Below are 12341 nucleotides of genomic sequence, written 5' to 3' on the forward strand. Positions count from 1 at the left end.
TCAGCGCCAGGCCGCCGTGTGTACTGCCGTGCCGGTAGCTGAACGACCCCCGGCAGCAAGCTTAAAATTCGATTACATTTTAATTAATATGAAAGTTAAATATTTAATTATCAGTTAATTAAGGTGAAATTATACTCGTGCCTGGGTGCGTGGTCTGCAGTGGCAGCGTACTGATGGCGTTTCCATCCCACAAGCCATCGTCCTCCTCCGATGAAGGCACCCGATGACGGATTATCGCAACGGATCGAACTGAGGCACGTAGACTGGCACCAGTGAAGGGAGAATGTAATAATGTAATCACATTTTCAACTAAAACTACACTCAACTGCATCGCGGTGCATGAACATTAGCATGCGGATTGAACCTGATTTCGTTTCATCGCTAAAAGGGTAAAATTGCACTGTACCTTCAATTTCATCTTGCTGGTATTTCTGTTGTGGTTAGCTACATTATGATGGTACAACATTGATAATTCTGCTTAACATGTCTCTTTTTAACCCCTATTTTGAGTTACAGTGCTTTGCAAACCATTTGCAATTGTCTGTACGAATTATAAGGTTTGCATACATTGCAGGCGATTTTATGGCTACGCCTGAAAGTATGCAATTGCTAACGCATTTAAGTTACTATTAAAGAATAATATTTAACGCATTCAATGGATTTTTTTTTGTATTCCGATTCTTTCTAATTCATACAACTCAACAGGAGTTAAATTTAGCGATATTTACATCTGCGTAAGAAGGCGTCGTTAGTATCTTTAATTGAGTTGCAAACCTCCGCTTCACAAATTCACACAAAAAAAGGATCGCTATCAGCTTACCCAAAAGCGAAATTTCACACCCCATCAGCCATGCTAACAGCAACACACACACACACCTAGCCACACACCCAAACTAGCACACATGAAGCAACAGCGAACGTCAGCTTCACTTCCCACCATTGTAACGCTTGTCGCACGTAAGCGTTTGGAAAAAATGCAATTAAAATTGTACTGCAAACCACCAGCCAGCAAAACCAATGATCTCCATTACCTACCGCCGTGCCTTCTTATTCTAATGAAGTAAACTCTACCTCCCCATGACCTTTGCGCAGCACACCACCCAACCGTGCCAGGAAAACTTTGCTGCAGGTCCAAAAAAAAAAGTGGAATCCTTTTTTGCTTTCTTTCGCCACATCGTGCCCTGGCGCGTACGTTAGAGCACGCTCAGCCACAATATCCTTACCGCCCGGTGGTATCGTTCGCAGTCATGAATGTGATTATGATATCAGCATTGAATATTTAAATTAATTAAATGAATTTCTTTCATTGCAGCATGGATTTCTGTGCCCCGCGTATGGTTCGCGCTGGCCTGGTTGAAGCCTGAAGCTTCGCCACGTTTGTTCCCTCTCTCTCTCTCTCTCTCTTTCTCTCTCTGTCGCTCCTTTGTTTCATTTCTTCTGCTGCATATTGCGCGTCTCATTCAGCTTTTTGTTTCTTACACTTGTACACCGCTCCGTTTGATCCGGCAGTCTTTCTTTCGCCTCCAGCCGGGCACTGGAGATGTCTTCAGCCATTCCCACATTCCCACCTCATCACTTCCCCGCGCACGGGGATGACATTTTCGCTTGCCAAGTGCTTTCGCTACAACCAACCGTCCATTCCATCTTCCCATTATTTGCATCCTTTCCGCCATCTCCACTTCTCTCTCGCTCTCCCTCTGCTGCTTTTGGCACTCATTTCACATTCCTGCCCGTTTTGCTGTGCTTTCGCCCATCACCCAGCCTCATGAATATTGCAGCTCGCTAAGCAGATCATCAGTTCTACCGCTCGGAACCTTTGATTTCGTTGTGGCGCGGCGTGTGAGAAAAAAAAAGTACCAGAGCACCGTGCATTCTTAAACTTTGCCACTTTTCCCTTGACACGCTGTGTATTTTACTGGTTCTTTACTTGCAGCGAAGTTTGCATGCCAAATGCTTTTTTTGTGTCCTTTACTTTTCTTACAACGGGTTGGTGCAGAAGTACATCGTTTCGCTATTTCGATGCAGATTTGTGCTTCGTGTTGAGTAGTAATTAAATTCTAGGCTGGGAGTACACACAACCGCGACAATTGAGGCGGTGCATTTGAATATCAATGTTCGGGTGGAATGTTTTTTTCCCAAATTCCAGCTACGATGCGATTCAATCAAATGCAAACGAAATAGAGCTGTAAGTTTCAGCATTGTTTTTGTGAAGTATGCAACGTAGCGGAGCAGAGAAATGCAGCAGCTAGTGTGCGAACAACCTGTTCTGGTCTTTGATTTCAAATGCCTGGTATGTTTAATTGTATGTGTTTGGTACCGCATACGGTGTGATGTGCTGGTGAGGAGAAGTGTGGAGGAATGGGAATTTTTGGCGTGAGTGTGTGCGTATGTTTGCACGCGCTGCTTGATGCTGGGTGCGCGGCGCTCAGCGATCAGTCGCAATTCAATACTCAATAAAAACACACGTGAACTGTACGATCAATTCTTTCCTTTTACGGCAAATGAATCAAAAATAATATCACAACGTAGGGGCAAGTTTGCTAAAGATCGCGGGAAAGAACATTTTGGTGCGTAGTGACCAGGATTTTGATAAATCCTTCGGTTTTTGTGAAAACCGGCGTACAGAAGCGTTTGTTCATAAAGCAGTGCTGCGGCACTCGATCTGTGTTAGTGTTTGTGTGTGTGAGCCTTTTGCAAAATGTCGAAGCAGGACAAGTTGCGGTACAAGGAGCTCAAGCGGCACCAATACATGGACTCCATCAATCGTGTGAAAGAGTTCGTAAAAACGTTCACAAGTGAACAACAAAATCAAGTGTCGACGCGACTCGATCGTTTGGAAAAGATTTGGGAATCTTTTGAAACAGTGCAAGAAGACATCGAAGATTTGGAAATCTCCGAGGAAGGCGTTGCAACTAATGCGCGTATTAGAGCAGAAATGGAGGAAACGTATTTGTACGCAAAGGCGCAATTGCGTAGTATGTTGCCCATTCCGGCAGTCGCTGAAATTGTGTCTGTTGCTGCAAATGCTGCTTCATCTTCTTCTTCAAGAGTGAAGCTCCCATTGATCGCACTGCCAGAGTTTGCAGGAAATTTCGATGCGTGGTTAACGTTCCACGACACATACGTCTCACTCATACACTCATCGACGGACATAACGGCAATCGAAAAATTCCACTACCTTCGAGCTTCACTCAAAGAAGAAGCTGCGAATTTAATACAATCCATTTCGGTTACAAGTGAGAATTATGATTTGGCATGGAGTACGATCGTCAAACGTTATTCCAACCCAATCATTTTGCGTAAGAAGCATATTCGATCGCTCATATCGCTTCCTAAGATGAAAGAAACGGGAGCAGTGGCGCTCAACCGTTTGGTTGCCGATTTTCGACGGCATGTCAAAATCCTAGAACAATTGAAAGAACCCGTGAAATCGTTCAGTTCAATTCTCATCGAGTTGATGGCAGATAAGCTGGATGATGAAACACTCCGTGTGTGGGAAGAAGCCCATGCCGATGAAGATCCTACATTTACGGACATGATGGCGTTTTTGGAAAAACGTGTAAGAGTGTTGGAAACACTGGCAATAGAGAAGTGTAGTGCAGTTCCCAAAAAACCAATAAAGACAAAAGTATCGTTGCATGCAGCTACAACTCATACCAACAACGTACCAGTGTGTGTGATGTGCAAAAAGAACGGGCACAGTATAGCGTCGTGCAATGTGTTCAAAGGCACTAATACACAAGAACGCATGAGAGTGGTGAGTGAGAAAAGGCTGTGCAGAAATTGCTTGAAAGCAGGACATTTGGCCCATGCGTGTGCGTCCAAATACAATTGCCAGCAGTGCTCTCAGCGTCACCACACACTACTTCATGCTCACGAAGAAAACAGCAGTGTATTAGTGGGTGAAACTTCTAGCTCTTCAACAATGGCGTTGGCATCGTCGAAGAAATCCGCCGTTAACGCTATACTCTCTACAGTGGTATTGGTTGTTGTCGATGCATACGGAAAAGAACACTTAGCGCGAGCATTGCTGGACAACGGATCGCAGCCGAACGCGATCAGTGAACATCTTTGTCAGCTTTTACGACTACCACGAAAGCCCGCTAGCGTTTCAATTGCTGGTGTGGACAGCACTACCACCAATGCAAAGCACATAGTATGTACAGAAGTGCGATCTCGGATCTACCACTACCGACAAGCAATGAATTTCCTTGTGTTGAAGAAAGTAACGCAGAACATTCCGTCAACGTCGTTTTCTACTGCTGCCGTCGGCGTTCCTTCGAACTACGTTCTGGCCGATCCAGATTTCGGGACCGCGCGGCGCGTGGATATGATCATCGGTGCAGCATATTTCTATTCGTTGCTGCGTGGTGGACAAGTGCATTTGCCAAACCAGCGAAACGTTCTCATCGACACGGTGTTTGGCTGGCTCGTAGCAGGAGATACACCGACCTTTCATGAATCGCAATCGCAAACAACAATTAGTTGTCACATGATGGAGGCAACCGACAAACTACAAGAACAGCTGGAGCGATTTTGGAAGGTCGAAGAGCTTGCTATAACATCATTGTCTCCTGTTGAACAACATTGCGAGCAGTACTTCAAGCAGACGACGAATCGAGATGACACCGGCAGATACGTCGTTCGCATGCCGAAACACCACGACTACGCTCAGATGCTTGGCGATTCGAAGGCTGCAGCCCAGAAGCGCTTTCGGTTGTTGGAACAGAGGCTGGCTAAAGACAAGCATCTGAAGCAGCAGTACGATGACTTCATGCGAGAATACGTGACGCTGGGTCACATGTTTCCTGTGCCGGTTGAAGAGGACAGCATGGCTGCGGTTCACTACTTGCCGCATCATCCGGTGGTGAAAGAGTCCAGCACGACGACCAAGGTGCGTGTGGTTTTCGACGGCTCGGCGAAGAGCGTCACGGGGCATTCTCTAAACAATGTCTTGCATGTAGGACCAGTCGTGCAAGATGAGCTGCTGTCTCTCGTCGTGCGATTCCGCAAGTATAAGGTGGCGGTGATCGCCGACATCGAGAAAATGTATCGCCAGGTGAGTATGCATCCCGATGACCGACGTTTACAACGTATTTTTTGGCGCTTTCAGAAAACAGAAGTTGTGCAAACTTTTGAGTTGGCAACGGTGACGTATGGTCTGGCTCCATCGTCATTCCTAGCAACACGTACGCTACTTCAACTAGCTGAGGATGAAGGCGCTCCTTATCCTTTGGCAACTGAAGCCGTAAAGAAGAACTTGTACGTGGACGATCTGATCTCCGGCGCAGAAAGCATTGAGCAAGCAATTCAACTTCGTGACGAACTGACCAGTCTCATGAGTAAGGGAGGTTTCAGGTTCCGAAAATGGTGCTCAAACGAGTTGAGTGTGCTTGATGGGTTGACACCTGATCTGCTTGGAACAACAGCATCCCATGAATTCGAAGCAGCCGCAAATGTCAAGACGCTTGGCATATGTTGGGAACCACCAAACGATGTATTCCGTTTCACGATTGCTATCCCTGATGTACGACCCTGCACGAAACGTACAGTGCTATCTACGATTGCCCAGCTGTACGATCCGCTTGGCTTGCTATCGCCTATCATCGTGCAAGCAAAAATCCTCTTACAGGAACTTTGGGCAAACAAACTCGGTTGGGATGACGAATTGCCGCGGCAATTGTGTGACAAATGGGAAGAGTTTTGCGAACAGCTCCCCATGCTAGCTCATTTCAAGATCCCGAGATTTGCTTTGACACCCAACTATAACTATGTAGAGCTGCATTGTTTTGCAGACGCATCAGAAGCAGCTTATGGTGCGTGTGCCTACCTGAGATCGCAAAGCATCGACGGCACAACCCAAGTAACGCTGCTAGCTTCTAAATCGAGAGTGGCTCCTCTCAAACCGCTTACCATCCCTAGACTGGAACTATGCGCAGCCTTGCTAGCTGCCAGATTACAGCAGAAACTAATATCAGCCATTGACATGGCAGTAAACGAAACACATATGTGGTCCGATTCAACCATCACGCTGCAATGGCTTGCAGCACCACCTAGAATGTGGAAAACTTTCATCGCAAACCGAGTAGGAGAGATACAAGCTGCTACCAATGGATGCATTTGGCATCATGTGCCAGGGATCGAGAACCCTGCCGACATGCTATCCAGAGGTGTTTCTGCGGAATTGCTTTTGGAAAGCAACATGTGGATGCATGGACCAGATTGGCTGATGAACGATAGCTCGTGCTGGCCCAGCAAATCGTATGGACAACAGCACTTCACTGATGATGAGCTGGAAAGAAAGGGTAACGTTGTGTTAACTGCCCAAGTAGTCGAGCCCGACCCACTGCTCCTACGATACTCCTCATTCAGAACGTTGGTTCATGTAACTGCATATTGCATGCGATTTTGCCACATTGCGCGTGGTAAAGAACAACGCGAAACGATCAATCTCTCTGTGGATGAGATTCAAAATGCTAAAATCGTTTTAGTAAAGATGGTACAGCGACAAGTATTTCCCGATGAACTACGACAACTGCGTAAGAAACAAAAGCTTGCTGGTGGATCCCCACTCAAGCTACTCCATCCATTCATTGACAAGGATGGTGTCATACGTGTTGGTGGCAGACTTGGACATGCCGATGTGCCATTCTGTGTGAAGCATCCGATCGTCATTCCTGGGTATCATCCATTTACCCAATTGCTGTTGAGGCAGCAACATGAGAAAGTGATGCATGGTGGCATCACATCAACACTTTCAGCCATTCGCGAGGAGTTTTGGCCATTGAATGGCAGGAGAGCGGTTCGATCTACCATCCGAGCATGTTATCGCTGCAACCGGGCCAATCCTGTTCCAATTCAGCAACCGATGGGACAGCTACCGCTTTCTCGAGTCACTGCAAACGAAGCATTTGTCTGTACAGGTGTGGATTACTGTGGGCCGATGATGCTGAAGCCTGTTCATCGCAAAGCAGCTCCTCAAAAGGCGTACCTATGCATTTTTGTATGCATGAGCACCAAAGCAGTGCATTTAGAGCTTGTGAGTGACCTAAGTACATCAGGGTTCCTGAAGGCTTTAGACCGTTTCATCTTCCGACGAAACAAGCCGAACCATATCTATTCGGATAATGGTACAAATTTCGTCGGCGCAAAGAACGCACTTCACCAAGTCTACCAGATGCTGCATGACGAAGCTCAAAACCGTCAAATCAATAACTACCTAGCAGAAGAAGGAATTGAATGGCACCTTATTCCACCTCGTGCACCAAACTTCGGTGGGCTTTGGGAAGCCGCCGTGAAGGTGGCCAAGAAGCTTTTGGTCAGGCAGTTAGGTGTCTCGCTACTATCTTATGAGGATCTGGCAACAGTGCTGATCAAAATCGAAGGCTGCATGAATTCTCGTCCATTGACGCCGCTTTCGAATGACCCTAACGATTTGTCAGCTTTAACACCGAGTCATTTTCTCATCAAGGGAATGATGCGTCCACCTCCAGAAACTGACATACGGGATGTCCCGACCAATCGACTCGACCAGTATCAGCGGTTGCAGAAGTACGCTCAACATTTCTGGCAGCGCTGGCGTACAGAGTATCTTCATGAGCTTGCTCAGCAACAGCGACGTAATCCACCAGAACAACAAGTCTCTATCGGAGACATCGTCATTATCAAGGATGAACATCTCCCATCCGCTCGTTGGCCCTTGGCTCGGATCGTGGAAGTACACCCTGGGCAGGATGGGATTGTGCGTGTTGTTACCTTAAAAACTGCCTCTGGGGTAATGAAGAGACCGTCGTCTAATATATGTTTGTTAGAGTGTTCACGAGAATTTTGAAAACTTAGTTGTTCAAGGGGGCCGGTATGTTTGGTACCGCATACGGTGTGATGTGCTGGTGAGGAGAAGTGTGGAGGAATGGGAATTTTTGGCGTGAGTGTGTGCGTATGTTTGCACGCGCTGCTTGATGCTGGGTGCGCGGCGCTCAGCGATCAGTCGCAATTCAATACTCAATAAAAACACACGTGAACTGTACGATCAATTCTTTCCTTTTACGGCAAATGAATCAAAAATAATATCACAACGTAGGGGCAAGTTTGCTAAAGATCGCGGGAAAGAACAGTATGCCGGCGACGTACAACAACTAATGAAAGTAGTGAATGGGGTTGAAATGGATTCGATTCGCTATAAGTGAATGGAAAAAAATGGGCATAATTATATGTTTTCTTGCTTCGATTTATACGCTAATGCCTGAAGGTATGCAAAATTGCATTTAAGATACGAAGGATATACTACCCTTCGAATGTAGACTAATTAGCGCTTGAAAGTATGCAATAGAACAATAAAGTGTGGTTTTGCGAGAATACGTTAATTAAATGAACCGTTTACTAAAAAAAGGTCGTAAAACACATAAATGCCTCTCAACGGCAATTATAATGGTATATGTTTTTTAATTTGACAAGTGGATAAACTAAAGAGTATGCCAAAGAATATACTCCATCAAACATTTCCAATAGAGCATTGAATCACCTAGATTAGAGATCATCTAGACGGGACGCAAGGGTTGCTAATAGCAATGTATCGCTGGCTGTGGTATACTCTTCAACTCACACGATTGAACAACGTGCCCATCATGCGTTCAAGCCTCGTATGAACCGTCGCGCATAGCAAGTACTGACTATACTTGCTGAGTGGTACTTAATAACTCTACAAGAAGAAGAAGAAGAAGAAGAAGAAGAAGAAGAAGAAGAAGAACAAGAAGAAGAAGAAGAATAAGAAGAATAAGAAGAAAAGGAGGAAGAAGAAGAAGAAGAAGAACAAGAAGAAGAAGAAGAAGAAGAAGAAGAAGAAGAAGAAGAAGAAGAAGAAGAAGAAGAAGAAGAAGAAGAAGAAGAAGAAGAAGAAGAAGAAGAAGAAGAAGAAGAAGAAGAAGAAGAAGAAGAAGAAGAAGAAGAAGAAGAAGAAGAAGAAGAAGAACAACAACAACAACAACAACAACAACAACAACAACAACAAGATAAAGATAAAGAAAAGCAATATATTGATGACGCCCTGGTTCAACAAATGTGGCAACTCGGTAACTCTGAAATCCATTGACGATACCTCAGCGATTCCGAGATCGGAATGGCATTTCATGCTGCAGCATATCACAGCCACTCCAATACTGTTGATCACACAAAACTGAAAACCACTCCACACGTACAACGCTCGCCTCCCCCCACCCGACAACTGCGCAGCTTCATCAATTGTGTATTTGCTAACTTTCGCTCGCACAATCGAAACACAACTTTGCAGCTACGGGTGACACTACCACCACGTTCATCACCCCTGCAATCTACCAGGCGGACAAGACAAATGGGTTTGCAGAAGGTAAGAGAGGAGAGGGGCGAGTGCGAGAGAGCTACACCGGGACAGAAAAGTTTGTCAACTTCCCTTGCTGCGTTCCGGCAAACTGCAGCAATTTCCCCTCCCGGACCGGAGATGAAAGCGGATGTGGCGGTGGCTGACGGTTCCAGGATGGGCAGGAAGGCAATACACTAGGCAAGTGCGCGACTTGGCCACTTGCCGTAAGCGGAAAGCGGGTTCAAGTGAATTTGATTCACTGCTCAAGTTGTCCCAGCACCCTGTCCCGGCGGTTGGCGTCCCGAGCGTAACAAATAGGCTACGGGCGAGCGCAACAGACACGCAGGGCATTCGTGCGCCAACAACGCAAACAGAAGCAGCAGTTGTGGGGCCCGCGATTCGCCACCGCTCCCATCGCAGCTGCAAACTACTGCATATTTTATTCATAAATCATCCGAGTGATGAGAATTTTATTTGTTGAAAAAATTTATCCCCCAAACGTGATTCAATTTGCATGTGTGTGTGTGTGTGTGTGTGTGTGTGTGTGAGTACCGCGACTGTATCGGGGAAACTCCTTCGTCCTGTGCGGGTGCTGGTGGCACGTGTCACATCCTGCGTCGGCTGTCGTCCGGTGTATCCCGGGAGTGTATGGTGTACCGTGCGGCACGTAAAAGATTTCCCCGCCGTACCTCACATCCCCGTTCGACACTTGTCGCGGTAAAGGTGAACGAAACACAAGACGCGGCCGTCTGTACCCCTTTACACATACCGGGGCTAAGAACGCTCGGAACGGAAATCATCCACCATCAACTAAATCGTACCATCGTTCGTTCGCGTTTTTTTTTTTTTTGCTTACATTGCCTGTCACACGGACGCGTTTGACGCGTCCCACCCGTCCCTTCCCGCAGACACGCACGATGACATTGACGGACTGGCTCCTGCGGGGACACTGCCACTGTCTGTGGCGTTTACCGTACGAACGACGAACGACGCACGGGACGGAAATGGGCGACGGAATGATAAACTTTTTCGATTTGCCAGTCATTTCAAGCGCTCGTTTCCGGCGCTCTTAGACGTATGTCTCGACTCGCCCAGCGGATAGGACGGGTGTCGGGGATTTTCCCTCCCTTAAAACCGTTACCAACTCCAGATTTGATGCACAAATGCAGCGCAATAAACTTCAATTACTCACAACTTTAGATTGGAGATGCTGGTGTACCTTTTGCTCTGTCCGGCAGCAATTCAATTTGCTCCCGTATGGGTTATTTTAACCGATCACCTTTTTTCCCAGCCAACCACATCGGTGATGTAGTAAGTAGCACTTTCATCATCCAAAAAAAAAACATACACTCAAACCCTCATTCAAAAGAGCTCATCCAGCAATCGAATCCAGCAATTCTTTCTTTCACTCTCAATAGTATGTACAACATCCACTGCTGGCCGGCTGCTGCCCTTCTGCCTTCCCCCATTATCACGATAAGCAGCCTGCAGCATTGAACGACCAATGTTTACCGAAAAGGACATGCGGACCGGACACCCGAACACACGGTACGAATGAGATATATCCACATTGTAAATAAACTTAAAAGGACCCGTGCTTGCCGCTCGGTTTCGATTCACAGCGGGTTCAACCGTTTGCTCACCTCCTCACGACCGTAGTGCCCGGCTGGAGGCAGGATGGGTAAGGGGGGGGGGGAGGGGGGTTGGGATTCAAAATCCCACCGAAAGACAAATCTCCATATCAACTCCGAGGCGGAAAGTGCTCGATCCGGTACCTGAAACCAACCGAATTGAGTTCAATGTGCCACAAATCCATTCCCTCCGGGGAGGGGCCAATCGGTGGTCGACTTACCAGCGTTCGTACCGACAATGTTTTAATGATTACCCATGAGTAGTTTTCCCTCTGCTGCTACTACTGCTGCCCTCGTTATCTTCTAAGTGGTAAAAATGGAACGTGCGAGGAATACGAACCATTCGGTTTGCTCTCCAGCTCCCAAAAGACACACACACAGGCACAGACACGTGCGCACACTGACATGGAGCGGAACGGTTCCCGTACGACGTCTACATTGTGACACACAGCATCCATCAGGAGCGGTACGGCGAGTCTTACCGGGTTGCCTTGCGGGAACCAATCGACAACAATCTGCCGGGACCCGGGGTAACTCAATTGCACTGTGTGTGTGTATGTGTGTTTGTCCCCCGGCATGTGTACTGTGAGTGCCGAGAGGGAATAGCATATTCTATATTAAATCAAATATTTAGAAAACAACCGTTCCCTTTTCTTTCGCTCGTACTGGTACCACTGGAAGGACCCACTATCCTTCCTTCTAAGCTCCCTCTCCCTCTCTCTCCCTCTACATATACTGCCAATCCGTCCACTTTGTAGTGAATCACCCAACTCCAACGACACAACCCGTTAACACCTTCTCGGCAAGTGCATTTACGCAGGCATTTTATTACCAGCTCCTGATGTCCTTCACACCCATCACGGGGACGATATCGATAGGGGACAAAGCCTGGCCCAGCCTTGCACATCCATTAGCATGACAAATTGATAGCAACACTGCATACATCCATCGCTCGGCACTGCTTCGAAGTGCTGTAAACAGCTCCACACACACACACAAACACTCGTAGGAGATGGAGCACAAGTGGCTCAGGTTTTAATGGCTAGATCAAGCACATTTCGACCGCACTCATTACACGGCACTAAGTGGTTTTCTGGTTTGATAAATGGGTGTACTGCTTGTGGGCGTGCTTTCCTTTGCCCATAAACATCTTCATTCGCACGCACCACCTGCCCCAAACGCACCGGCACCAGTGGCGTTCTTCTAGCCTCTACCACGGTGGTCTGGCAGGTTCATTGAAATTCCAATCACAACACCACATTCGGCACCGAGGGCGAAAAAGTTCGTCTCTCGAACGTTCCCAAAACTATCGGCTGCGATGCCCAAAACTTCGCTTCGAAAAGCGATGGAAATCATGGCGCCCCCTCGTAGGACCC

General features: G+C 47.0%; 1 protein-coding gene across 2 annotated transcripts; it reads left to right on the forward strand.

The window, feature by feature from the left end:
* Window positions 1–2319: 2319 nt before the first annotated feature.
* On the forward strand, window positions 2320–8106 carry LOC121589949. Of its 2 annotated transcripts, none has more exons than XM_041909242.1 (2): window positions 2320–4894; window positions 4965–8106. In XM_041909242.1, the coding sequence occupies exon 2, from the start codon at window positions 5048–5050 to the stop codon at window positions 7829–7831; it is 2784 nt and encodes a 927-aa protein (XP_041765176.1). In that variant the 5' UTR covers window positions 2320–4894; window positions 4965–5047; the 3' UTR covers window positions 7832–8106. Both variants share the same exon structure in this region, with proteins under 2 accessions (XP_041765176.1, XP_041765177.1).
* The last annotated feature ends 4235 nt before the right edge of the window (window positions 8107–12341 follow it).

The sequence above is a fragment of the Anopheles merus genome, chromosome 2R, assembly GCF_017562075.2.
Source record: "Anopheles merus strain MAF chromosome 2R, AmerM5.1, whole genome shotgun sequence".
Lineage (NCBI taxonomy): Eukaryota > Metazoa > Arthropoda > Insecta > Diptera > Culicidae > Anopheles > Anopheles merus.